Here is a 27,982-nt window from a genome sequence, read left to right as displayed (position 1 = left end):
TTTAGGTCAAGGTGAGTTTATTGTCCAAATAGCATAACCTAATTGCATCCAAAACCATTTTCAAATCCATCTTTAAGCTAGTCAGAAAAACAGGTTATTATTTTTAAAAATCACTTAACACTGAACAGATAGGACCTCTGAAAAGGCAGCTTGACTATACCATGTCACCATCATGGCCAATACAACATTTTTCTCCCATACTTCCTAAAAACCTTCCGTGTATACTGATCATGCTACTTCAGCACTTGCTCGCATGCCGACCAAATAAACACCCACACCTCTTACAGAGTACATGGTGAGAGAATAAAACTGACGGGATACGGCATCACACTCATTTTAAAGCAAAAAAAAAAATTATAATAATAATAAAAGAAAGTCCAAGACGAGAAACTGTAACTGAGAGAGAGAGAGAGAGAGAGATCTGAGGTACATGGTAATGAACATAATGGAAAAAATCCAATGGCCTGGTGATCTGCCGGGGACTTCAGAGCTGGCCAGCAGTAAGAAATACAACCAATTGAAAAAAGAAAACAAAAGAAACCACGAGAACTTTTTTTTTTTTTTAAAGGATAGGCACCTGTCAAAATACACTGGCTACTGTAATGGCTACAGTCAGTAAGGCACTTTTTTCCCCAAAGTAGGCTGCAGGCGAAGGGATAAATGCGGCAGCTCCAGCATGCGTGTGTATGTTTGCCGATGGCTTCTGGAAACCTAAGCCAGGCATCGGGTCTGACAGCCCAGCCAAGTCTAAAAGCAGAGACACACGGATACAGAACGGTGGTCCTGGCTGAAGTGACGGTTCTGGGTCATTGAGAATCCAGAATCATGAAAAGCCAAGTGGGATGAGGAAGCCATACACGTCCTCTCGAATCTCCCGGCCCGATTTTGTACCAACGGGTGACAGGAACTGCCCCGAAGCTACAGAGTGTCTGCTGGCTGAAGGGGACTTTACCATCTCAGCAGTAATTTCCCTTTTAAAGCTATTCTCAGGGTCGGACTGTCTCAAAGATAAACAAAGAGGAATCCTTTTGGCTTAGAAGCCAGCTGGCTTACTCAGATTTCCCCCCCATTCTTACTTCCCATTTCCACTCTACCAATATTCTCTTCTTGAGCTAGAAAATTATTTACATGAGATAAGGTGCGAGTCTATTTCTTCTCCCAGCCCTGACCCCTGTGGCCCGTGGAGGGAAAATGCCCCTGCCCTCTTCGAGAAAGTCATCCAATCCTGCTACCGTCCGCAGCCCCTTCGCAAGGGAAGCCCCCGATGCCCGCAGCCGAGGTGGCGTCCCCTCGGAGCCACGCGTGCCCGACTCGGATGCTGAAGGAGGCCGAACCGGGCCTCCGCTGCAGCACACGCCCCAACAGGGACCCGGCTGGGGGACGCAGTGGGCTGCTCAGTGGGGTGGGGCAGTTCCAGAGGACAGCCTCCCCGGACAGAAGCCCCTTCTCTCAGCCTGGGGGGGGGGCGTTCTGCTGAGGCATCGGTGCCCTGCCCCCGCCTGCAGGCTTCTCGGCTGTCATGAACCCGCATGGAACTGAATTATGCTTAGCATATATTTTTGGCATACAAGGATTTTCCCCCGTAGGATTTGGCCAAAATTTGGCAGGTGAGGGGAACAACTTAGCTCCCACTGATGGAGAAAAACATAAACGAACAAACAACCAAAAAAAACCACCAAAAAAAAACCATACAGAGGAGGAAGTAAAGAAGAGAGAGAAAGACAACAAGGTAGAAAAAGACCAGAATAGGTTTGGAACCCTCTTAGCGGGAGGAAAGAGAAAAAAAATGCATGGGGAGAAGTGAACTCCTCTGGGACAAAAACTCCTACCGAGGAAACCAATCCAGGGAGCGGGTATAAGCCAGTTCAGCAAAGCCGGGATCCCTTCTTCTGTGTTAAGGAGAGAGCAGGCAGAAAAGCTAAACTACCTGGCGCGCTCCTCACCAGCAACCCTACACCTCCCATCACACTAGGCCCTGAGGATGGGAAGGAGACAAAGCCGGAAGGCCCCAGTGGCCCCCTGGGGGCTCCAGGGCTGGGAAGAAGAAAAAACCAGAAGGCCCCAGCGGCCCCCTGGGGGCTCCAGGGAAAGTGGAAAGTGAAGGACTCTGGGGGAGTCTGTTGGCCTGTTTCCTTATTTGTCAGGTTCTCTCATTTGCTGCTTCCCTTTGAGCTTAGCGGCTGGTCACTGTTCAAGGGATCTGTACCTGGCTTTCTCTTTAGGTTCCAAGACCCCCAAGAACTCTAGGGTCCATGCATTCCTCCATCCTGTGGAACCCCTCAGGGCCTAGAAGAGTGGCCTGTGCAAAGTGTGCTCCCGATAAAACAGGCTGCTCAGCCTTCCTCTCCAGAACCTCAGGATACAGCACCCACTGGCCCACCAGGAATCCCTAGAATGTCAGGGTCATGTAACTCACCAAGTCCCGAACCCTTCTCACACACTTCAAGGGAGACTGACGCACCTGGGGCTGCATATCTCTGCAGAGAAGCAGCCTCCCTACCTCCCTTCGACCACCAATCCAATACTCATCTGACCCATCTTTCCAACCATGCCAATTCAACGCACGATCTAAAACCTGAAAACCATTTAGTGCCACTTAGCAAGGACCTGGCTGCGCTTGCCTGCCGCAGGCCGGACAGGTGGGAGCAGTTGCCGTGGCAACCCTACCTGCTGCAGGTTCAGACCTAGGAAACCCTCCGAGATCATCCTGAACGGGGGCTGCCCGTATCCGGGAAGGGGCCAGGGAGAGGGGAAACGTTCCAGATGAAAGGACCCAAAGCAGATGAGAGCCCTGCTTTAGAAAGGCCTGCAAGATGAGACTCTCCAGATAGCCTGCTGGAATTCTCTAGTCTGTGTCCTGATCGCTGGTACCCACGTGGTACCTACTCCACTGCATCAACCTCTGTGCTGAGTGTCAGCCTTGCGGGGGAGGGGAAATCCCTTGGTTCAATTGCATTTTTTCCATCATGATGAGGATACCAGAGTCAGAATGGAAGCCTGATGACCTTCACCACGGAAGAGGTCCCTGGGCGTGAGACACCCTGGGGCCAAATCCTCCACCTGCCACCTGGGAGGGGCCGCACAGCCTCCTCCCCGCCTTCTGCCTTCCCTGACTAATGGGCTCCCAAGCAGAAACTGTCCGGTTGTGAGGTATTATGAGAACAAAAATGTGAACCATTTTCTTTTGTAGCTATTGATTTTGTCCAGTACACCTGAGGTAAAGAATACTCTGTCTTTGAAGGATGTGACCAGAGAGGAAAAAAAAAAAAAAAAATCCATGAATACGCTACCAGAAGAAAACAAACTATGTATGGAAGGGCTTTTCCAGTACGAAGAACTCCTATCTCAACCATCTACTTCAGGACTTGGAAATTTAAGCGGGAAAATAATATATTATAAAATTGTTTAAAAGATAGCAGCACACTCGGTGAAACATTACAGCTATAGGTACTGTTAACGTGGATAACAATGAATGATCTCAGCTTCTTAGCAGCGCAAAAAAAAAAATAATAAAAAACTGAACATAATAAAATGAAAAATAAGAGACCCTTAGATTTTTCTCCATCTTAAACCCTTATACTACGAAACAAGGCAGAATCTGTGTATAAAACAATTCTTCAGAGTAGCCCTGTTCTGATCTTTTTTTTTATTTTTACTTAAAAAGGCAAATATTTTAATAGCTTCATTACCTGTCAATTATAATTGTGCAAAAAAAAAAAAAGTTGGTGCTTCAACCTCTCTGCTAACTGAATGCCTCTAAGACGTGGAGAGGAAAAAAAATTCAAGTACGCTGAATGCAACCTTGCAATGAAATCAACAAAAAAACGGAAACGGGAACGAAATGCCACACTGATGACCCGCTGTCTGTCTTTGCACCAGCAATAACGCTTTTTTCCATGTCCAAAGGAGGAGTATAGAGGTGGGAATTAAGATCCTTCTGTGCCACCAAAATGGTAACAGAGCTTTGTTTTTAGGAATGTTGTGATGGGGATTTCAGCGGAAGAGGGTGTGTCTTGAGTTCCGGTGGGGATGCCAGAGAGTGTCAGATACAGGACAGCAACCCAACTGGGGGCAGGAGGGGAGGGGGCACAGGAGGAGAAGGGAGGCATCTACTCTGCATGATTTGCATAAACCATCCCATCTATCCCTCGGGAACAATTTTTCAAAGTGCTTTTCGAATGGAATGGTTTATACCAAAACGCTCACCTGTGGACCAGACACGCCAATCAGCACCAAAGAATTCGTTTGTTTCCTAATGAGGGATGCCAAGGTCACATTACTCTCTTGAACACATCAGGAGAAAAGTTTCCATTCCAGATCCCACCCTCGGGCTCCATCTGCCTCCATCTCATAGGAGTTTTGGGGATGGCCCGTAGCTAGATTGCCCCTTTTCGATAAAAATTGGGTGGTGTCTGCAACGAACCGTGTTTGGAAGAAGAAGCAAGATGTCGAAAAACGTGAAACCCCAGGATCCAATCACCTGTGTCCAACGGGCAAACATCACCTCTTTTAGGTAGCAGCTACTGTAGACAGCGAGAGCTGTCACGAGAGGCCCAGCAACGCTCCTGACTTAGTAACAAACAGGTGGTCGGGAGGAAGGGCGCTTCTCCATCCAAAACGGTTCGATCGCACTGAGATTATTTTGTAACTCCCTCCCCATCCTGTCCCTCCTTATTTCTAACTCCTTCTCGAGTTCATTGCTTTGCAATCTAATCCTGCCATAAGTGGCATCTGCAATTCCTCGAAAGTATCCTACCAGGGGTACATACATGCTAGTTCATAACAGGAAAAAAAAAAGTCTCTAATTTGTTCCCATAGTGCAGGCATACATTTTCGCTAGCTACTCTGCAGGTTTTCCTGTAAGCATTTTACTATGACTTTTAACATCATCAAACAATAATAACTGTTCGCATATATACGGGATTCCCTTCTGTTGTACTTCAAATAGGCACCAGATGCTGTTACTGATTCCGTGTTTATAGGACCTTTATCTCTCACTTCTAAAAGATCTTTCAATATGATCTAGGTGGGGGCAGGTTTTTTTTTTTTTTTTTAAGTTTCATCCTAAAACATTAAGAGAACAAAACACAACCAGAGAGAAGGAGAGAGCAGATTGGACGCTTCTCTCCCATTCGGCCTGCCCGACATCCTCACAGGTCAATATCCCGCACGTCTGTAGGGGTGCTGGCTTGGTCCAGCTCGTCCTCCGACTTGGATCCGTCGCCCTGGTCCTGACGGTACTGCTGCAGGCTGTTTAGCAGCACCACCTCAATCTGCTCCTGGCAGGCTTTGAGGCAATCCTAGAGGAAGAACGGTCCAGACCAGAGCTGTTAGCAAAGGCAACAGTACGCAGAGCAACTGACGAAGAGAACACACATGATTCAAGCCCCGCCTGAGTCTGCGCTCGCTTTCCAGCAGAAAGAAAGCTGAAATGTACAGGAGATGCATCCTTCCGGTGCCGGAACCTCACCACTCCAAGTGGGGTCCACGGGCCAGCAGCATCAGCACCATCCGGGAGCTTGTTAGAAATGCAGAACCTAGGACTTCCCTGGTGGTCCAGTGGTTAAGCATCCACCTTCCAATGCAGGGGACGCGGGTTTGAGCCCTGGTCGGGGAACTAAGATCCCACAGGCCGCGGGGCAGCTAAGCCCACGGTGCCGCAACTACTGAGCCCGTGCTCCGGAGCCCACACGCCAAAACCAGAGACAAGCCTGTGTGCTGCGATGAAAGATCCCGAGGGCCACGACTAAGACCCGATGCAGCCTAATTAATTAATTAAAGAAAGAAAAAAGAAATGCAGAACCTCATTCCTCTCCAGACCAGTCAGATCAGAATCTGCATTTTAGCAGAAGCCCAGGTGAAGTGTATGCACAGGACCTGGGCACCACTGGCCAAGATGAGCAGCTGTTTGTGGCCACACGGTGCCTGGTAATCCAAGGGCCAAGGAGATGCTTCCCGCTTGGGGACACCGGGAGGTGAGAAGGAAAAGGGGAAGGCCAGCCGTACAGACAGTGTGACCACACTAGACCACCCAAGGGATAGATAAGAGAATGGACTGAACTACACTGATCCTCACAGCGACTGCGGAACCGCTTAAAAACAAGCAATCTGTTTTTCGCTTATTTACCGCTCCCTTAACTCTCATAAAAATACAACACAGAAATGTTTTCAAAATTCTGGACACTTGAGCCGTCTAATTTGGGAATAGGCAAAAAAATCCCTGCAGCATTGCTTTGATATTAGTCTATATTTGGTAGGGAAGATGCACCATGTGTTGATCTCAGGCAGATGTTTCTGTTAGCTGGGTGGCGTGGGACACAGCGGCAATTCGTGGGTGTCACTAGGGAGGGATGGTGGTTGGTAGTAGCAAGTGGGAGGTGAGCTGAAGAAATTGCTCTTAGGAGCTATTTCCCAACATCTCTCCTTGGCAAGCCTGCTTTCCTGTGCCCTCGTGAGCAGCACAGACACATGGAATAGGTTAAATCCACTCTGCCTGGGTCTTTCCACAGTTTAATGTACGTTTCCCTTGTGCTTGTTTCACCGTGCAACTACCCAGCGGTTACTGTCTGCCGAGCACCAAAGCGTTATCTCTATTTTCCCAAGATCTAAAAATAAAGTTGGGGTTCTCAGGAACACCGTTTCCATTCCTTTCTCATCTCTCATCCATTTCAGCTTTGTATGAAATTCAAGATCGGGAGCAATGGCAGACCGAGCACTAAGGGCAGAGATGAAATTTCACCTGCAATGAACTAAGAGTGACTAGAAGGCAGGGGTATTTGCTGTCGCCCCACCAGACTTGCAGGCAGCCGCTAAGTTATCTTCCTTCTCTGACCTCAGTTTCCCCACTTGTAAAATAAGGCTCAGGAAACGCTCACAGACGGAGGACCAACTGCGATCATTTGGACAAAGTGCTAAGTTCAACACACAACAATCATTTATTACGAACAGAAAGAAGTCCATCCTGGACTGTGAAAGAATTCCTGAGATTTCTTTGAAACGAGGTACGAACGAGCATTTGCTCAGGACAGGTGAGGCGGGCAGTGCAGCGGGCACAGTGGATGGAGCGTCCGGCAGGGCAGACGTACCCCGGCCCAGAGCTCTCCGTCCCCAATGAGAAAGAGCCAGGGACTGGCCACTGAGGACCCAACAACGTTTCTCAGACTGGCCTGTGGCCTCGCCTGGTCATGTCCTCTAACCTGCCTGACCCCCTAACTGGTGAATTAGAAGCTGACGGGCCTCGCCCACTGCCTGCTCTGCCCGTCCAGCACTCCTCCTCCAAGGCCCGTCCTGCAGTGGCCGTGCTTCTGGTCACTCACCACTCACGAAGGTGCTCGGTGGTGAAGGCTAAAGGCAGGATGCTTCTAAGGGCACCTGCATTTCAGCGGAAGGCACTAGAGGACCCGAAAGCCTTATGATCTCAAACAATTAATCTTAAAGAACAAGGTTTACAACGTAAAAACTGGCGAGAGTCAAAACTCCTCTGGCTTGTCCCTGAGGAAGCTCCTGGCCAATCCTGTCCGACTTTCCTTCCCCAAGGCTCTATTTCTGGGTCAGCACATCTGCCACCCCAATAATACGACAAACTCAGGATGCCGTGACCATCACTGCCTTAGCCACACCAGCAGCCGGAATGGATGGTCCTCCAAACAGGGAGATCGGGCTCTGGAGAGCTAAAGAATTTGATTCGGGGCCACGGGCAGTCTCCCTTTGGGTCACCCATGTTCCTACTGTTCCCGGTATTTAGATTTCCCTCCCAGCAGCCTTAGACCCTAAAGGAACAGTTCTGAGAAAGGCCTACAGGGAGGGCTGGCACACTGGGCAGTGACTTCTACGGGACTTCAAGAGAACACAGGCGTCGAATGTCATATTTATGTAACTTCCAGCCAAAAACAGCTTTCCCGAATAAAATGAAGAAAGAGTTCACATTAAACACAAACTGTCCTTTCTTGATTTTTCCAGTCCCACTTGAATTTCAATCTAAATCATTCCTGATTATGGCCAGCTCTTCCTCTTTGATATCTCTTACTCCAAGGGAAAAGGGACGACTATAGCAGTTCCCCCAGAAACGAGGGACCCTGAAGCCCATAGGCTCAGCTGTGACAGCAGGACGCTAAAGCTCTCGGTGGACCAATGGTGTCCCTCATTGCTGGAAAGCGCTCTGGGGTCTCCGTCTAACCCTCCCCTGGTTCCACTGCTTCATGACTTGGCTGTCCTAATCTGAGTTTCAACTGCGAGGACCTCTCGCTCTCGGCTAGATGAAAACCTACTTAAGGGCAAGAGCTTGTCTTGCATAAAGGATGTTGCACGTTCTACTCTGACAGTGGCAGGAAGGAAATCGGCATCCCTCTTCCTGGAAACAGAGCTCACTCCCTGCATTTTAAACCTTCCTTTAGGATTGCAGGAGTCCTTCTTGGGCGTCCCAAGAGCGTGTGGATTTCCTGTGAGCTGGTGGAAAGTGAGGTCCGAGGGAGGGCGGGCTGGTGCCCCTACCTCAGCAGACACGCCCCTCCACCCAGTCCACCCGGCCCCGGTCTTGCCGGAGGGGCTCCCAGTCTCCCGAGTGGGTAGGAGAGCGCCGGGGGGACTGGGGTGGGAGGGGTGATCTGGAGGAAGGGAGGAGGCCAAGCCCAGAGAAGGAAACAGAAGGGGGGACAAGTTGCAGAGCCTGAAGGGAACCCAAAGCGAAGCTGGAGAGAGTGATGGCCATGTGTCCACGGGCGGAGTTCTAAGGCGACACACACAGACCCTTACAGGATCTGAGAACTGGGGGCTCTGGGGGGCTTTTGGAGATCCAACAGCCAGCTGCGCCCACTTCACAGCTAGGGAGCCGACCCGAAGCTGGCTCCTCCCCCAATCACACCTAGTTAAAAACGATCCCTGGCCTTCAAAGGGCGAGACTCCAATTCCAGAACTGTCTTCCCTGTGCGCCTCTCCGCCTCTTCCGGGCTCTAAGGAAAGACAGAGCAGAGAATCTCCGAGAAAGGGAGACACAGCCCAAGTGGCCTGGAAAACCCCCGACAGCGCCTGCGATGAAAAGATGCTGCGCGCACGGCAAGCGCCGGGGCTCCGGGCCCTCTGCTTCTCCGCAGCCTCCAGAAGCACCAGCCATTGTGCCGACATGCCCCAAATTAAGCTGCTTAGAGGGAGAGCCATAATGCTCGTCTGTCAGCCTGGACAGGTGGCACTCCAGTGCTGGGGGTCGGACAGGCCTCCAGCCCGAGGATGCTCGGCCCCTCCCCCGCCCACCCCCGGCCCGCAGCCCTGACAGCGGCATTTGTGATGCCCGGCTCCTTCCCCGGCCCGACTTCCTCCGCGTGCTGGCTCCAGCCCCGCGCCCCGCACCCTCCTCGGCCCTCTGAATGGGCTGCGGAACTGCTACCATCAGCCTCCAGTGTCACTGCATCACAGCATTGTCACCACACACGCACTGCACTCAACAGGGGCACAAAGGGCTGAATGAGCCCCAGACCCGCGGCCAACTCAGGCACAGACAACTTAGGAAACTATCTCATTCTTCCTTTCTTCACAGCCTGTTGGGCTTATTTCCTTGAATACCAAATGAGGCCCGCGACAAAACTCGAGCTCAAGCAGGGGCGGGAAGCATCGGCCTCCGTTTCTGTTTCCTCTGCCGTCCCGCCCCCGGCTTCCCGTCCAGCGACTCTCCTGCGGGCTTCTGACCACAGGCCCTGTTCGGGGCACAAAGGACAGTCTCGGGGACACGGGGGCCTTCAGGAGAAGGTGTGCTGTGAGGGCTCCGGGGACCAAGGCAAGGGTGGGGACCCTGGGGTTCTGACATGCAGTCACTATCGAGTCTTCCCTGGCGCTGCGGATGACCCTAGGGGAGGGATGGCCTGGAATCTTCCTGGGCAATAGTTAAGAATTCAAGGGACTTCCCTGGCGGTCCAGTGGTTAAGACTTAGCCTTCCAATGCAGGGGATGTGGGTTCGATCCCTCGTCAGGGAGGTAAGATCCCACAGGCCTCCTGGCCCCAAAACCAAGACATAAAACAGAAGCAATATTGTAACAAATTCAATAAGGGCTTTAAAAAAAAGAAAAAAGAAGGCAACAGACAGTTTTGGTGTAATCTAGGTAGAAAAGGATACATGTAATGACAGGACGACTCCCATCTATACCTGTCCTGTTAAATACCTTCCAGTAACTTCCCATCTTCATGGCCCGTGAGCCCCAATTCTACTTGTTCATTAGTGACTTAGGAAAATGGTGTCACGTGAAAACAAAGTGACTTGCTCTAAGATAAAGTCAGGTAAAACTCAGGGGACCCTGACATATTGTTAATGTTAAGACCTATCTAGCTTTTCCAAAAGACCTGGGGAGACCAAAGCACTAGAAACACACTTGAAACCCACCTGCCCAGCCTTTGTCCCCCTTCCTTCCTCCCCCGCCCTCCCTCCATCATTCCCCAATGACTCTGCCAGGGGATCTGGAGAAAAGGCTGAGTCAAAGTTGGGCCTCGTTCAAAAGAGTCTATATACAAGTGAACAGGGAGATAAAGGCTGGCACCAAGCTCTAGCAGGATGCCGAGGGGACGGAAGAGGAACCCCGATTCTGCCAGGGAAGTGGCCCAGTCGGTCCCCCCCTTCGCAAGCGGACCCTTGGCAACGGAAGCCCCGGTAGACGTTCCCCCAAAGCCAGAATGGCCTCTCTGGCTGGTGTCTGTTTTTAGCAACACTTAGGAGTAGAAGGAAAGAGTACTTAAAATACACCACCCTCTGAGACTATTCCCTGTAAAACTGTCAGGCTTCTCACTCAGCTTTCTCTTTGGAATGAAGCGTTCCGGTTTATTTTGACAACCAGAGCGAACAACAGAGAGCAGCTTTCTCAGGGCCGCGTGGGTCCCTCCTATCAAAGCTCCCTGCCGCCGGCCAGAGAGCCAGAGAGCCAGAGAGATGGCTCTGGCTGTTTCAGGGAGAAAGAGGGGATCCTCTTTCTACAGTCATATCTCTGACAATCGACGGAAAAAGGACACCGTCAGCTGGCCCAGGTCTCTAGGTGCGAGGGGCAAGGGGCAAGGGGCACAGGGCTAGCACACAACTGTAGGGACTCTGGGGTCAAAGGCCGGCACGTCCCGATTCTCATCTGCCCGTGCACCAGGGCCCATAGGGCAGAAGGTGGTCTGGGCACTGGGCTTCCCTGTGGGAGGGGGGCTCAACGCAAACCCCTGGGCACTTCAGTGTGGCCCAAGGACATTTTACGTCTATGTGGGTATCTACAACTTTTTGTTGTAGCAATATATACGCCACCCAGCCCTGAGCGTCTTCATCAGTTTTAAGTGTACAGCGTCAGCTCTGAGTACATTCACTGTGTCGTGAGACCACCACCCTCTCCAGGACTTTTCTTCCCAAACGGAAACTCCATCCCCATTACACAATCACTCCCCCACCCGCTGGGCCCTGGGAACCTCTATTTCACTTTCTGTCTCTATGGATTTGACGACGTCTAGGGGCCTCGGGACCTCATGTAAGCGGCATCCCACGATATTTGTCTGTGTCTGGCTTATTTCACTGAACACGTCCAAGGCTCATTCACAGTGTAGCATGTATCGGAATCTCATTTCTTTTTAAGGTTGAATAATGTCCCATGGCATGCACATACCACAGTTTCTTTCTCCATCCCAAGGCCATTTTCAACCACCAAGTGATGGCTTCTACTCTGCATTTTACGTTAGGCCCGGAGAGCTCCTTCCCGAGGGCTGATTTCCTACTGCACGTCTAGTTCCAAACACCCGCTTAGCATCCACTCATTTGATCTTCATTTGCTGGGGTTTTACGTGCTTTACCGTGGATTCGCCATACAATCGCTACGTTCCTTGGTGACAGGAACCTCATCTTTTATTTTCCGTGTGCCGCCCACCCCCCACCTTCTTCCACGCTGTCTGTGCCTCGCTTGTTCGTGGGCCTTGCTCACAAGGTGACAGCCTGCCCGAGAGCTCTCCGGAGAACACAGGCTGATGGGTGGGAGGACTTAGCGCCCGACGTCCGGCACACACAATAGCTGAGGCACCGAGGACGTCCCCAGGGAGAGTGGGATGCGGCTCTGGGGACCCGAGGTAAGCTGGGAACTTCCTGAGCTCTCCAACTGTTCTCTGAAACGGGTACATGCATGCTTGGTTTTTCACATTAAAATGTTTAACCCGGGGCCGACTGGTGAGAACGAGGCAGATGTGTGCACGTCCAACAGCTGGCGACTTTTAGAAGGAACCTCTAAACCAGCTTTGCGTCTAGTTGACCCAGTCTGACAGCGACCAGGATGGCCTGGCTACATAGTATCTGACAGGGGCAAGCAGCGTCTCCCATATGAAACGAGAGACTAGTTTGCGGACTTGAAAAGCAAGGCACAGCCCACGAGCTCCCCTGGCACCCCAGGAGCGACCTCTGTCCATCTGAAGCCTACAGTAACGGGTGACAGAGAGATGCGGGAGAGAGCTGGAGACCCCGTGGGACAATCGGCCCATCAGGGCACATCTAGAAATATCCGAAGGAGGTTACTATGCTGGCGGGGGGTGGGGTGGGGGGAATCAAACACTTGTCACTGACATTTTTGTCCCCGGGGGTCGAGGAGGGGCTGGTCTTCAGCGGGTTGGGAGTCCTTTTGGCAAGGCAGCCTCAATAGAAGATATTCAGAAAAGGAGGGAAGCATATCATTTCTATAAATGCTAAGTTCCGTCCAAGATTTGCCTCTAGAGGATTCGAAGAGCATTCTTCCCAGGAAGCTGCACTGGAGGGTCTTTTCCATCTACATTTTGGAAACCACGCTTCGGAAGCCTGTTTGCAGCCAGCGTTTGAAAAGCATCTCTAAGAACTGTTTCAGAGGAGAACCCCTCCCTGTGCCACGTCCTTGAGATGGTAATGAAGGCCGAGGCAAAATCTGGGGGGGGTCGGCGGGGAGGCCAGCCAACTGCAGTCTTAGGCGTGCTGACATCTACCCTTTTGCCCAGCATCCCTGGTGGGGGCACTGGCCCCAGGCCTGTAAACCACATTATCCCTTATAAGTCAATATATGCCCACAGCAGGGCATTCAGAATCCCCCTGACCATCTAGAGGGGGTCATCACAAAGTTCCCCTGCATTCTTGAGTCTCTCCATGGTGACTTGAGAGGGGCCTCAGAGCTGACACCCCTCTCTCGAGTGGCTTTAAACCAAAGGCCTTTTTCAAACAAAAAGATCCCAGGAGCTGCGGCGAGGGAGGAATGCAGGGTTCCCAGGCTGGGCGTCAGAGCCCCCAGGTTCTGGTCCCAGGCCGGTGACCCCGGCTTCTCCCCCTCTCTGACCTCGCAGAATCAACCTTCTCAGGACCACGATTTCCAGCTAGCTGAATCAGAGCCTCCCTGGCCCCTGGGCTGTCCCCCAAACCTCTCTTCTTCTAAGGAGCTCCAAATGCTGGCAACCAGAGTTCCAGCCTCTGCACTGTCCTGTCCACAGGGCACCCAGAATGGAAAAATCTATAGCTAATAATAGTTCCTTGCATTTGTACGGCACTTAACTCTTCTTAAAGCGCTTTTTAATCCGTCATCACGTTGAACTAAAGGGAAGTGAGAGGCAGGCGGGGTGGAGAGGTCTGTGGAGGTGGACGCCTCCTGACGGCGGGGGGCCCCTCCGTCTCCCAAGCCCTGAGGTGCAGGAGGGGCTCGCTCGGGCCCTGCCTGCCAGCCTCAGCGCCCGTGAGCAGGCGAGAAGGCTCCACGCCGGAGGAGAGGCCGCGGATTGTACATAAATGGAAACAGGCAACAGGCGACAAGTCAGACCCATGGGGAAGCCCGGGCCACACAGGAAACTGGTCAGCAGCCCTCCCTCCCCCCTCGTCTCTGCTTGCGAAGCTCTTTTCTCTGTTTGATGGCATGTGGGGCCTCACCTGCTGAATTCTGTATGACCGCGGGTGCCGATCTCAGAAAACAGAAACCAACAGACAAAGAACCTCGGCCACCTCCTCACTGAACCAACTGTCTCTCTCCCCGAGCTGAGGAAAGAGAGGTCTGGTCACAGCCAAGGGGATGGACGGGGGCCACCTACCACGTCGGTGTTGGTGATCTTGGCCAGAAGGTCCACCAGGGCGTCGCCCGTGAGCGAGCTCACATCCTCGTCCTGCTGGAGCCCGCAGATGGCGGCTCCCACGCTTCCAGTTGCGATCATCGACGGCGGGTACATGGCGAACTTGAAGTCTGAGAGGACGAGAGGCGGAAGGTCAGGACCCCCGCGGACGCACCCTCTCCTAAGTCTTTCCTTCACGAGATGCCCTTCATTTATTTGCCCGTGACCGTGGCGGTTCCAGATTTAAAAGGAGGAGACCGAGTAGAACAGGGAGGTCTGAGACCAGTACAGACAAGATAACCCACGTGCCACACAAGCGACACGAGCCAAGGGCTCCACACGTTCGAAGGAGGGGGAAGTACGAGCAGGTGAATCTTAGGAAGGACGACAGCCCTGACGTGACTCTGCCACGCTCTCTGGACAGGCATCAAGGACTGAGACGGCTCAGAACAAAAGAGATGATTTGATTGAAAAAAAAAGAAAAGGACGGGACTTCCCTGGTGGTCCAGTGGTTAAGACTCCATGCTTCCACTGCAGGGGGCCCGGGTTCGATCCCTGGTTGGGGAACTAAGATCCCATGGGCCATGCAAGAAAAGTGGGAGAAGCAGCCATGGGGGGCGGGTGCTGGGGGGCAAGTTTCACACAATTCCCCACTTCTACCCAGCGTCAAGGGCCCTCAGAACGTTAGAAGAGAGGACAGGAAGCCAATCACACTCCCACTATTAGCCGTCCTAATCAGAGGAAGGACTTGCTTTAGATTTTATGGCTTTGAGGGCTGAAGATCCCATTTTCTTGCTGAGGAAAAAAAAGAGTGGTTTGCTAGAGACGAGTGGAAAAACGATGATACATTGGATGGGCTCGAACCCCCTCATCTTCCATTTCTCCAAGAGCAACTACAGAGGATGCTTTTATGTACCAGCCTGGGAGCCCAAACACCAGTTTCTTCTGGGGCGGGGGGGTGTCCCCCAGAAGGGCCGGCAACCAAATCGGCCACCGCTGTCCGTGGCAGGGAGGTAAGGATACACACCCCTTAGCCCTGCTCCTGCTGCTAAGGGCTCCCACCTGCCGACACGGCCAGGACCTGACTCATTGCAGCCTGTGTGATACAGCCGTCAGCCACGGAAGCTGGGTACAATCAGTACCTTAACGTCGTGGATGAGAAACCAAGCTGCCTGAGTCTCCACTGCCCTCCCCCTGTCCTGTGCTGATAGGTGAAAGAGGCGAGAGCTTTGTCCCTGATCCTGACCGCAGCCCCGGAGTGGAGAGCATCTTCCACAAAGGGTTCTCTCCAGTTTTGCCATCATCGCAGTGAATTCACTGCATGTAGAAGTGGAAAGTTGGAGGGAGGGGGATCGCTGTAGAGGGAAGACGTGGGTCACACTTCCATTCCCAGCATAAGCACCGCGTTTAACCTACAGAAACAGTTCAACCTACTATCTCCCCCTCTTGCTATTCTATCAACATAGTCCAAGGACGCACTTCTATCAGTGACCCCACTGTCCACATCAGGTCAGTGGCATCCTCAGAAACTGCGCTGGGTTGCTCAACCAGGCACACACCCTTCCCCTCCTGGCCGAATCCCACGAACACAGCAGGCCTGGCCGTCTGTCTGTCTTTCTCCATGGTCTTCTGTTCTTAGCCCACGCACCATCTCCACCTCTCGAGGGATGTATATATATTACGCCATTCCACCCAAAGCCTGCTGTGTTCTAACTCGTCCAGAGCCTCTTCTCTGTCCCCGGACAGTGATGAAGCCAGCCTCCCTGCCTCCCGCTCTGCTGTAGGTCTCTTCGCATGGGGTCACACAGGAGTGTTTCTCTGCCCAGTAACCTCGTTAGCTCCCCCTGGGGACATTCACAATGCAGAGGCAGCAGCCAGCCCGTGGCCCTGGGCCCACACAGGCCCCGGGTGGGAGCAGCTGGCAGGGAAGGGCAGGGCAGGAGGGGATCCCCGGCCCCCCTGCCCCAGGCCTCAGCCCAGGAAGCAGAGCCCACACACACCTATCTTTGCATCCCGCTGCCTGCAAACCCAACTCCCACTTCCAGCAAATGAATTAATCCTGGCAGTCAGGGCGTGTGGATGGATGGTCCTGGGGTTGCTGAGAGGATCGTACCTCCCTTCTCGTTTTGTGGGAAAATGCCGAGGGACACTGTCCCCTGCCCCGCCCCCCAGAACTGGGGAGCAAGGGCTGCATGAACACGGCAGCCTCTGGGCAGCACCGGCAGGGCCAGGGAAGCTAGGCTGGCGCTGCTGAGCAGCAGGGCAGTGACCCCCTCTAGGGCCCCGACAACTGCCCGACTCTCCCACAAAGCCAGGTCCAGCCCGTGGGACCCTGGGCGAGTCACTTCCTCCCTCCCAGCCCCTTGGAGTCCCAGTTATCTATGGGGAGGGTAGAGCTAGAGCAGCGAACTAACTAGTTTTTCTAACCTCCACCTGCAACTCAGTACAGGGTCATGAAATTCGTTTGTAGGTGGTGACCAGCATTTTTTGTTGTTGTTGAGTTGAACAAAATGTTAGCATAGAAAGTATCAGGAAGTAATGCAAGCAGTGAGAGTCAATACTGTCTTAAGAAACATTTGTATCGATTTGACGTATACTGACAGTTATCCTGAATTGCTTTATAAAATGTATTTCTTCCTTTATGGTTTAGGTCCAAAAAGTTGGAAGAAGGTAGGCTGGCTAATCTTCTCGGGGCCTTCCGGCTCTAACTGGCTTTTTACTTAAGGCTCTGGAGTAAAAACGACTCTCAAGGAAAAGAATAAGGAAGAGACACTAGAACACAGCACGGCTTCCCCCAGGCAGCAAAGTCACAAGACATCTCTCTCCATGGAGCAGTTCTGCATGGCCTCAGGGGCTGCCCCAAGACCACACCCAGGGACACCCCCTCTCTGCTGGTAGGGGAAATGGCAGAGAGAAAAACACCTGAATAAAACATCTGAAGGGTCGTGTCCTTGTACTAGCTCTTGTTAACTAACCTCCACACTCACCTGTGGAAAGTTCCATCCAACCCATTCAGCCATTTCTGGAAACCTTCAACTTTTGGCTACGGAACTGGATGGATAGATTCACGATATTTACTTGAGGGAGGGGGCAAAAATAAAATCAGGCTTCATGAGCACGTGCTATGATCAAGATTGCAACTGTCCATAAATACGTAAATAGAAATGCATCAACATGCATGCACGTGGGGATATCAGGAGAATACAAAGATGTATGTAAATGTCCCCACCATCCAGTGGGGGAAACGCTATTTGCAAAAATAAAATACAAAGTAACGATCTCTCCCAAATCTCTGAATCTCTTGGTCAAAAAACGCCGACAAGCTCTATGTTGGTGCTGAAGGTGTGCTCAGGGGTGAGGGTCTCTCTCCACCCTCAGCTGCCCACCTGGAAAGCTAAAGTGTGTGTGACTTAATAAGAACCCGCCCCCCAGAGTGAGAGGCAATTAGCTGAGCAGGGACCCGTTCTGATCGAGTTACGACGTGTTCCTCCCTGTTCCAGGCAGCACCATGATGATTCCCCCAAGACACGGGACATATGATCTAAATGGCTAGGTGACTTCTAAAGAAATGTCTCCAAGAAAGGATAGGAGCATTCGAGACACACACTTAGGAGGATTCCCCAAAAGGGGGTGGGAAGGGTTTGGGCCAAGCAGCTCCAAGCACTGGAAGGTGGAGGCCACGGAGGCTGGTGACCTTACCACCTACCAGCTGCGTGAAGGTGGGCAAGTTACCTGACCTCTCTGAGCCTCCATTTTTCCACCTACACATGAGGATAATAATTAGACTCTCATAGGGTACTTCTGAGGATGCAACTAAGAGAACAGGGCCTGGTTCTCGGTAAACAACCCATGACACCCACCAGCAGCATCGCTGTCATCACCCCACTATCCCTACCCCAGGGGCCCGCTGTGGGATCGGGGTGGGCAATGCTGACCGTCGGCGATTCTGTTCAGCACCTGCAGGGATGCGGCGAAACAGCAGGCCCTGCACAGCAAGGCCAGGAGAACGAGGGCTCTGCTCTGGCCGCCCTGAGGCTCTTTCTCTCTCTCCCTCTCCCTCTCTCCCTCTCTCTCTCTCTCTCTCTCTCTCTCTCTCTCTCTCTCTCTCTCTCTCTCTCGCAGAACCGGCCTCATCGCGTCCCCACTGCCTCCTGCTGCTTTGTCAGCAGTGGGGGAAGCTGAGGCCTCCCAGGGGGATGGAAAGAGGGCACAAGCACACAAGGAACGAGAGAGAAGTCGGACTATTCATTCAGCTGGGGTCACCCAGAACCAAGGAACAGGTCCCATAGCTCAGCAGCCCTGACCTGACCTCCACCTTCTCCACCGACCAGCCCAGGCAGTGTTCCTACTGTTTGCTTACTTGGCAAGGAATTAGCAAAGAACAAGGTGAAATTCACCTGCTTCAAGACACTCCCTTTTACCGGTGAATCGATGAAATCTTGAGAGGTTAAGTGACTTGTCTAACGTCTGATGCCGGGCCTGGGCTTAAGATGGAGAGAGGCATCTGGACGTTGCTCTCTGAGACTCACCAGCAGGTAGAGAGCTCTTCAGAGGCACCGCCCACGCCCCACTGGGAATCCACGGCCATCTTTCCCATCAGAGGCGGGAGAAAAGGCCAAAGGAAGGAACCCTGGCTCAGGAGTCCAGGAGATGGGAACGCCTCCCGTCTGTGGCCCCAGTCCCCTGTGGGATCCTGCAGACACTTCACCACCCAAGGACCTCCTGGGGCCCCACTGGGCTCCTTAATCTGGACAAGGGCAGGAGAGCTGCTCCACAGTTCATCAACTTAGTTAAGATTTCACTGAAGGAAGCGTTCTGAGCTAAGCGGGTTTGAAACCACAGATTACACGGCCCTGGGGGTGGCTTTATCCCCGTTGTTTTGACTATGGTGGCCGAGGCCTTGACCGGCAAGCGTGACCACTGTGCTTCTGTTCACCACTAGGGGGCGAGAGGCGCTCGCTCCGAGGGGAAGAGAACCAGGGATGCCCTTCTCTCCCTCTCCTCCAACCTGCCTCAGGTGGGCCTTTAAAAGGCCAGAGCCGGTGGGGGGCTGGACGAGGACCCTCAGCCTGCTCCCCACGCACCTTACGGCCTGGTGGGAAGTGAGATGGGCCCTGTCAAGCTGCCCGTGTGGAAGAACTGAGACTCCCGTTCAACAGTCCACTTCCCTGGGGCCCCGTGGCCGCTCCTCGGTGGAGGGAACTCAGAGAGTCGCAGATGGAAAGGGCTTTCCACTCTTCCTTCCACCTTCCAACCACCCAGGCAGACCTCCCTTTCTGCATCAGGGGCCAAGTCATGGACCCTCTCTGGGCCACCACTGTCTGGCTGTAAACCAGGGATGAAGCGTCGCGAGACACGTCCAGGTACAGCCAGGAGGACGGGGAAGCTCTGGGGTATCGCCATCCCTGGGGCCCAGGCCCGCTGGGCAGGCAGCCTGGATAGCTGAGGGCAGCACCTCGGGGTGGGGGGCTCCTAGGCACAGAGGGAGATGCAGGGTGCCGTGGGAAGGGAGGCTAAACACCCCCTCCCTCACCCCCGCCCGCGCCAAGTTCAAACTCAATGCCACTGGCTCTTCTAAACTAACTGGAATCATCTGTTCAGCATGATGTCATGCGTCAGGAATCTCCCCCACGCCGGCGCGATCCTGAGTCATCCCAATGGTCTCTTTCCTCGTTGGCAGACTTCGGGGCTCTGCCATCAGAGCGGCACCAGGGGGATGCTGAGGACAGTGTGCTGCCCAGCGTCCAAAGCTCTAGGGAAGGCGGATATGAAGGGCTCCCCTCACCCCACGGCCTCCACCGACCGGCACCAGCCGAAGTCTCCACCCCAGAGGCTGTTCAGGGCTGGGAAGGGAAGAGGACACCTCTCTCGGTCTCACCACCATGTGAAGCCTCAAGCCCCCGGAAGGAGGACTGGCAGCCCTGCCCTGCCCGCGTCTTCCCCTTTCACACACAGGCACTCTCCACGGACCGCGGGACCACCGCCAGCTCTTTCACAAGCAGCTTTCCCCCTCAACTACCACACAGCCCCAGGGTCGCGGCTGCCCCTGAAAGGCCGGGATCCCTGAGCGGAACGGAGCAGGACCTGTGCTGCTGTAACTCGTGCCGGCTACCTGCCGGCCTGGCCCGGGCACGCGCCCATTGCTCACACACCCTGGCCCCAGAACGAGGCATCTCATCGTGGTCCCCTCGAGAAAAGCGGCCCCTTGGCTTTTACTCCGTCAGGCCCACGGCCCTAAAACCCCAGGCAGCGGGATGCCACGTGACTCGGCCATGCAGACACACTCGAGGGCAGATCAGGGAAAGAAATGCCTCTCAGACGGGCTCATCCCCTCTAGACCCAGAAACGTGTGAAACCCTCCTTGTGCTCTGAGCTGTCCATGCGTGGCGCTCAGTACCCAACTGGAGGTGTTCCTATTCCCATCCTTCCCTGCCCCTGCCCCACGCTAGCTCCTCTCTCAAAGGGCAGTCTTCCCGACTTCCCCCGCCTCCCCTCAGACCTCTATCCCCGGCCCCTGAATCCCAGGCTCCCTCCTCGGGCCCCAAACGTGGCAGCTGCCCCAAGGACCTGGCCAAGAAGGCCAGGAGTGGCGGACGGGATCCCCAATTTTAGAGCATGGGCCTTTAGGCAATCCGGGGATCTGCTTTTGGCCTGGGTCACTCCACCCACCCTCCCGACCCGAGTCAGAGATCAGCGAGGGGGAGTGGGCAGATGGACCCCAAAAGATACGTCCGTCAAGAGACAAGGTCAGAGCAGAGCACTGGCTATCGACAGCTGGGCGATGGGGGAGCGCAGGGTCAGGGGTCAGCTGTCCTAGAGAGAAAAGGGCTGGTTGACCCCTTCTCCACAGTGAATCATGACAATGGAGAGGAAGGGACAGCGGGGCCTGGGAGACAAAATGACAAGTCAATGAGGGGCTGACCTCTAGGGGCCAGGCCAGACAGCAGAAGGGGAGGAAGCAGAAGAAGGGCTACGGTGTGCAGGGCAGCGAGAATCACGGGCAAACAATGGTCCCCCAGGGCTGCAGGAAGGGCACAGGGCACGGACACTCCACGAGGCTGGGCCTGGATCTGGGAAGCTCAGGGACGGGAAGCCTGCTCTGGGATCCACAGTGGGGGGGCTGGACCCTGCATCTGAGCCCACAAAGGCTGAGCACGGCGTCCTGCTAAACTCAAATGGGGGTAGCAGGGTTAGGGTTAGGGAAGTCATTGTATCCACTCAGTAAAAGTCAGAATCGGAGACATTTTCACATTTGGTACCAGGGCACATCGCCTACACCTTGCCTGGTTGACAAAGGACCTCCTTGTACATCACCTCTCTTCTGATGTCCGTTTTCCTAACCACCTGAAAAGGCTGTAGGAGCGTCATGTGTCAATAGGCATATTTTACAGATGAAGAGGCTGAGGTTCAGAGAGGTCGCGGGCTGGGAAGTAGCAAAGCCCGACCTTTTGACTGTGAACAGGGCACGTACGCTACATTGCAGATAACGTGCTCATCTTAACAGGTAACAAGATACTGAAAGAAGTCAAGCCCCAGGCCCACCTTTGCAATTCCAGTACATGCTCCTGGCAACCGTGAACCCCGCCCTCTCCCCCGGGGCAGGGGGGAAAGGTCCACCCAAACAAGTTCTTTCCCTAACACTTCTGATTGTGAAAATATGAACTCCTGACGCTCCACCCTGGCCAACGATGGGTCCGGAGTTTCTCCCATGGCCACTACCGTTAGGGGTGGGGGGAAAAAGATGAGGGGAGGGGGAAGACGGCAGAAACTGGCCAAAGTTCAATGTGATGAGACGGTATCAAACCGCTGCCTTTAGTTTATCAGTTAATTGCAAAGCAAACGGGCCAACGAGGACTATGTATCCATTGCGGGATCAATGGGGTGGGTGTAGCGCTCTTAACGTGAAAAGAAAAAACGCGGTTGCAGCGTTAAAAAGGCTGCCATCAAAACCCCAACACGTGGAGGGAGGGCAGCAGAGCCCAGGCGCAGGAAGCAGTCCTTGCTGAAAACCCCACATGTTCACCCGAACCCTGCAGAAGGAGCTGCCGGAAGGCAGTAAATGCCCTGCGGCCAAAGAATTCCTCTGGCCTCCCCGACCACTTATCAGGGCAGGCGGTATTTATCTTGACAGCGTTCCTCGGACCTATATTTGCATCCCGCCCCCCTCCAAATTTCCTCTTGGGCTTATCTCCAAGCCATCCTTTTCCTCCAAAGATGAAAGATTGAAACACGACCAGAGGGCAGTATATATAATCTTCAAAGAGCACTTTAGACACCATAAAGAATATTTTAACAGGCACTGTTTTTTTTTCCCCCCTCACCACACCTGTCCTCATAAACCATTTATGAGCTTGGCAGAGAGAGAAAATATACCAGCTGAGATAAAGGAACGAAGAAACAGTCCAGGAATGAAACCTTGGACTCTAGATTACTTGGGACCCCCTCCCCTCGACCCCCCAATCCCTGGAAGTTAGGGCTGCGGTCCTCCTCCTTGAATCCACCCCCCCCAAAGCCCTCCCCAGCACCAGGCCCCCACCGGGCTCCAGCAGCTCCTACCAGTGGCGCACAGAGCGATGAAGGTCTGAGCGTGCTTGCGGATCAGAGACAGCTTCTCGCTGGGCTGAGGCAGTTTGCGAAGGATGTGCTCGATGAAGTCGTGGGGGGTGACGGCCGCCAGGTTCCACTTCAACTTGCCCAGCACCACCAGCTCCCACTCCTGGGGACGGAGGGAGGAAGGGAAGAGTATAAAGCCCACAGGCTGACCTGGCATCCGGGACTGGGGGCTTGGCATCCAGACCAATCTTCGGAACGATTCTCATTAGATTGGAAGGCGGGGCCGTTTATCAGAGTGGCCCTAAAGCTTTGAAGTGGGTGACGGCTCTTCTCAGGCTTCAAAGGTCAGGCTCCACTGAAAATAATGAGCGCCCAGGTAGCTGTTGCCAAGATGGTACCTTCTTCTATTTCTCTGCCTCTCCAGCTCCCCGACCCGCACCCGACCCTGACTTCCATTCCAGGGGATGCTTCTGCCCGCCCACCCAGAAGGTTGAATCTACGGTAAGATACCACCAAGGTCATTGTAGCCCTTTCGTAGCAATTTATTGTATATCTATCACCAGATTAATGGTCTTTTTAATCCTCGTGGAAAAATGATGTACACAGAATAAAGCTCAAAATTAGGCTTCTTGGCCCAAATCCTTGGCAACCAATTAGCTTGCTCGTAGTTGGTGCCAAAATGTACCATTTTTCTCTCTGCTGCTAAAACTTCCCCCATGACACGTAATGCAGAAATCTTGGGAAATGATACTCAGACACGGGGCACCCTTCCACTGAAATGTTTCACCGGCCTTTGTTACCATGACTGAAGGACCTCATGGTCACTGGCAACCCCCTTGTGCAGCTGGAGGTGATTCAGGGCAGGGTGAAGGTCCTTGTTCAAGGTCATAGAAGCCCGCAGCCCAAATGCTGGCACTGTGCAACCCTGTCTCTTGTGGGCCTCTCACCAGCAGCCCACCTAGTGAAAAACCTTGTTTCTCTCCCTTATTGGGATACGTTGGGGGGAATTGTGCTCAAAGGAAAACAAGCCAAAGAGAGAGCCTTAAAACTACGTGCAGTCAGAGGGAAAAACAGGCCCATCGATCTATCGTCATCAGCAGAATGAGCGACCAGCTTACCAGTGTTAGTCCGTTCCCCCATTCACCCCAAGATACCGACTGTCTTCCGCCTGCCAAGCCGGCCACCAGAGCCCTATTCTGCCTGCGACCCACAGCACCGGCTGGCTGTGTGGTCTGGGCCAACTCCCTCCCCTTCCCTGGCCTCGGCTTTCTTGTTGGTAAAATAGGAGGACTCCTCCAGTTCTCAACTTCTGGGATAAAGAGACAGAGACTGGAAAAAGGCAGATTTGTCTGCAGCAGTACAAATTAGCTTGGCAAGCCCCTGGAAAAAAATTGGGGTGCTCTGAAACATACCCGAGTCCCCCACCATGTTGAAACAGTGAAGCAAAAGGAAGATTCGTTTTCCTCGTCTCCCGTGAGACATATAACTGGATCCCAATTTTAACCATGCTCTCTTTACCTGCCTTCAAGTCTGCCTTGGTTTTTTTACGGGAGGTTGGCGGTGAAAACCCAGATAGACTACTAAACAGTCAGTGTCTTCCAAGATGGCTTGAAATTTCAGCTCTCCTTCTCACGGGGGAATGTGAGTATAAACCACTCGACTTGTACCATTATTAAAGGAAGCAGATCTCCTAGAAGAAAGCACCTTTCTGGGCCTCTCGGACCAAACCAGAAGCAGCTGAAATCTGGCAACTGTTCAAAGGTGAGGTCATTCATGCCCCTCTGCATTCTCGGAGATTCCTCCCCATCCTTGCACATGTCTGCCGCTAGGTGGCAGCACAGCCTCAGGGAGGAAGGCCTCTCACAAAGAGCTCAGTTCAGGCAGCCAGTCCCGGGCCCTGTGGACTTAGTGCAGGCCTGGCCAGCGGGGAGGGGGAGGGGGAGGGGGAGGGGGGTGGTAAGAGGGGGCCCCTTTTCCAAACAGTTGGGAGATAGGCTGTGCAGATCACTGAAGGTGGGCCTCTGGAGCCACCCAACCAATGCCACGCTGCTGCCACATGGCCGTCTTAAGTATGAAGCTACGGGGGCAAAGAGTCCTATCGGGTGGGAAAAAGGTTTGCGGGCAGAAAACCAGAGTCCAGACAGGACCCCGTGTCTATGTAGAGGTAACAGCCCCACCGGAGACAGGAATTCAGGCCTCCCAACCCTCTGACAAAGGGCCCAATTTGACTCTGCTCAAAAGCCAATGAGCTGGTATTTAAGTGAACAGCTACTATGTGTGGGTATCTTGAGACTCTAAGAGGTGCCTAAGACCTACCTTTGAACTCCCGGTTCTTAGGAGACACGCCACACGTGTATTTGAGAATCATGTGAGAGGTTGATTTCTGTCTCGGAATTCCGTGATTGAAAATTTGGAATTTAATTAAAATATTTTATCACTGTGCTTCATGCCTCCTCTGCATACGTAAGCGGCTGCAAATGAATCTCACCAACACAAACCTCCCTGAGTGAGGACGTTATTCATGGGTGGAGTCTCGGTACTTCGCACAGAGCCCCGCACACAGTAGGAACGCAAGGAGCGTCGTGTTAAAGAGTTCCCAGAAGTGTGAAAACGTCAGGGATGGGTAATTTGGGGTCCTAAGGATCTGTTCTGGGAGCAGCGGCATCAGAGTATATTATTAGGATAGGGGACAGCAGAAAGGCAGGGGGGAAGGAGGCAGTCATTACCAGCAGCTCCTGAGGCTTGACGGAGTTGTCCGTGTAAATGCACAACTTCTCAGCGGTCAGCGGGATGGTCTCTTTGAGCTTGGAAGCCAGGAACATGCACACGGCCCCCAGAAGCTGCAGATGGGTCTTCGGAGTTGGGACTCCGGCCAAGAAGCGGTCCAGGTAATTGATGGCCAGAGGAAAGACCTCTTCTTCGCACTTCTGCTCCTCACAGACCTATGACACGAGGGGACAGGGTCGGGGTGGGGGGAGACCATAATATCAGGAAAAGAGGAAAAAAGGGAAACCGCACAATCTAGGAAAACGACAAAAATATTGAATTTGTCGGGGGGGAGGGGGAGGGGAGTAGAATAAGCGATCAGAGTGAAGGCGAGGAAATTGGGGTCAATCTGAATGGCCATCCGCGCTGGGGTCCTCCCCGGGAGCCTAAAAACTCACCGGAGAGGTGGGTTAAGGACCCCGAGGCCGAGGGCGCAGCAGCTCCGGCCCCGCCGCCCCCGTGGGCCGCTCACCGCTCCGCTCGCTCGCACTCACTCACTCTCTTTTTTGGATTTCGTCATCTTTTCAAAAAATCAATAAAAATATTCCGGAGGCTCCGGGGGTCTCGTTCTTGGTCTCATTCGGACCCCCAGACCCTGCTCTATCATTCCCGACAATTGAAAAAATTGTCGGGGGGAGTCCCCGCGGCCCAGGCGCCTCATTTGGGGGGGTGGGTGGGGAGAGGTGGGGAAGCGGGGGGAGGGCGGAGGGAGCCAGCGCCGCGCAGCCTGGGCGGCCGGAGTCGGGGCAGGGGAGACGGGTTCAAAAAATAATTAAAAATCGAGGAAATACCCCAGACAAGACCTTTCGCCGTGAAAACCCCACAGAGGACCCAGGCTACCCGCAACGGAGGTTTGGGGTGCCGGGAAGGTCTGGACCGCGACCCCTGGGGCTTTGGATACCGAGGGGGAAACTTGCAGGGGTGAGCGCGGCGGCGGGAGTGTCCGGCCGCGGCCCACAAGGGCAGAGGCCGGGGACGGTGGCGAAGAGCTGGGGGACAGACGAGAACGGGGAGCCGCCGGAGAGAGGCGCGGGGGTCTCCGGCCTCTCCTTCGGGGGGGACCCGCTATCGCCCCTGCACACACCTCCTCCCCCCTCCCACCCCACCCAGCTCTCCGCACCCAGGAAACTGAAGGCCGAAACGTAAGTAACCTTCGTGAGGGAGGGGGGGATCGGGGGCGAAGGCGCCATCAGAAGTGGGGGGCCGGGATAGTGGGGTGAGAGGGGGAGCGGGCGACGCGTTCCAGCCTCTCCACCCCGAGTTTACAAAGCAACATGGCGAAACCACGGCAGGTCCGGAGCCGTGCAGACGTGGGCACACGGCTCGCTCCGCAAGGGTTCGGAGCGAGGGGAAAGAAGTGGTTCTTTTGGGTTCCCCGAAAACACACGTTTCTTCAGTGTGACTTCCGGGGCTCCCGAATTCCCCGTTTCTCTTCTCCCTCCGCCCTCCGCCCTCCCCCCTTAGTGCCAACGCGGAGTCGCGACCACAGGCGAGGGGGGGGGGTACCCGAGGCTAGGACGAATTTGCCCTGGCCTTTGGTGGGGGGGCTGATTTTTTAACTTTGGGGTCCCGGCTTCCCGCTCCTACTCCCTTCTTCAAGGCACCTAAAGCAGCCTCGGCTTCGCAAAAGACAGGTCGGGGTGGGGGGGGGGGAGGAGGCAGCCACAGGCAGGCACCCGCGCGCGGGATGCTCCCCCACCCCCGCCCCGGGACAGCCTCGCTGCTCCCAGATTTGCCTCCTCCCTCCTCCCCCCTCCCCCCGTTAATCTTGCACCCCGCAAGGAACAGAAAGGAAGCCACGCGTCTCGCCGAGGGCACGGGGTAACCTCTCGCGCAGCAGCGGGGAGGCGGGCGCGGAGGCTGCCCTCTCGCAGGTTCAGGGTCCCCGCGTGGGGTCTGGGGTCCAGGCGGGGACGGACGGTGCGCCTGCCTGCAGACCTACCTCCAGCATCCAGGTGGCCACCATCCTGCGCATGTAGGGCTGGATGTCCTTCTGCACGCACTTGAAGTAGGAGCACTGGGGAAGGTAGCGCTCCTCGATGGTCAGCAAGTTCTGCAGCACGCGGTCGTCGTGGAGCAGGTTGGCGTCCGGCACGGCCCTGCGGACCGGGTCCACCTCTCCGCACAGCAGCTCCATGGCCAGCTGGGTGCCCACTCGCGCCCCTGCGATCTCCGGACTGGAAAATTGGGGGGTTTTTTTGGAGGGGGGGAGGGGAGAGGATTCCCCTTACCTCCTTCCTTTGGCTAAATAAGGGGTTTTCGGGGAAATAGCGAAGGGCAGAGAGGGAAGCTGGGGAAGAAGAGGGGAAAGGGATGGGCGGTGGGAGAGGAGCGCCCCGGGGGCTGCTGACTCTGCCTGCCCTCCCCTTCAAACTTGTCTGCTCTCCCCAGCTCGCTCTGCTCTCTGCTCTCCGAGGCAGTGACGCAAACTGGCTGGGCAGTTACTTCTCCTCCCTCTCGCCTCACCCCCCTCTCCGGTTCCTCCTCCCTTTCCCTCCCCTCCCGGTCCTCCCCTCCTCCTCTCAGTGTCTCCCTCCCTCCCTCCTTTCCCCTCTTGTTATTAAGGAGAACAGCAGCTGGCCCGACCAAACTTCAAACGCGGTCCCCCGCCCCCCGGCC

The 27,982-nt window shown here is 54.2% G+C and overlaps 1 protein-coding gene across 1 annotated transcript; it reads right to left on the bottom strand.

The window, feature by feature from the left end:
* On the bottom strand, nt 1–27,765 carry CCND2 (cyclin D2). Its single transcript, XM_060024137.1, has 5 exons — nt 27,306–27,765; nt 25,324–25,539; nt 22,601–22,760; nt 14,027–14,175; nt 1–5,300 (listed from the first exon to the last, which is right to left on the bottom strand). Exons 1-5 carry the CDS (start codon nt 27,498–27,500, stop codon nt 5,151–5,153), a joined length of 870 nt encoding a protein of 289 aa, XP_059880120.1. The 5' UTR covers nt 27,501–27,765; the 3' UTR covers nt 1–5,150.
* Between the last annotated feature and the right edge of the window lie 217 nt (nt 27,766–27,982).

The sequence above is a fragment of the Delphinus delphis genome, chromosome 11 (assembly GCF_949987515.2).
Source record: "Delphinus delphis chromosome 11, mDelDel1.2, whole genome shotgun sequence".
NCBI classification, from domain to species: Eukaryota; Metazoa; Chordata; class Mammalia; order Artiodactyla; family Delphinidae; genus Delphinus; species Delphinus delphis.
The sequence above is the reverse complement of the archived record's forward strand: the minus strand, read 5'-3'. Positions and strand labels throughout refer to the sequence as shown.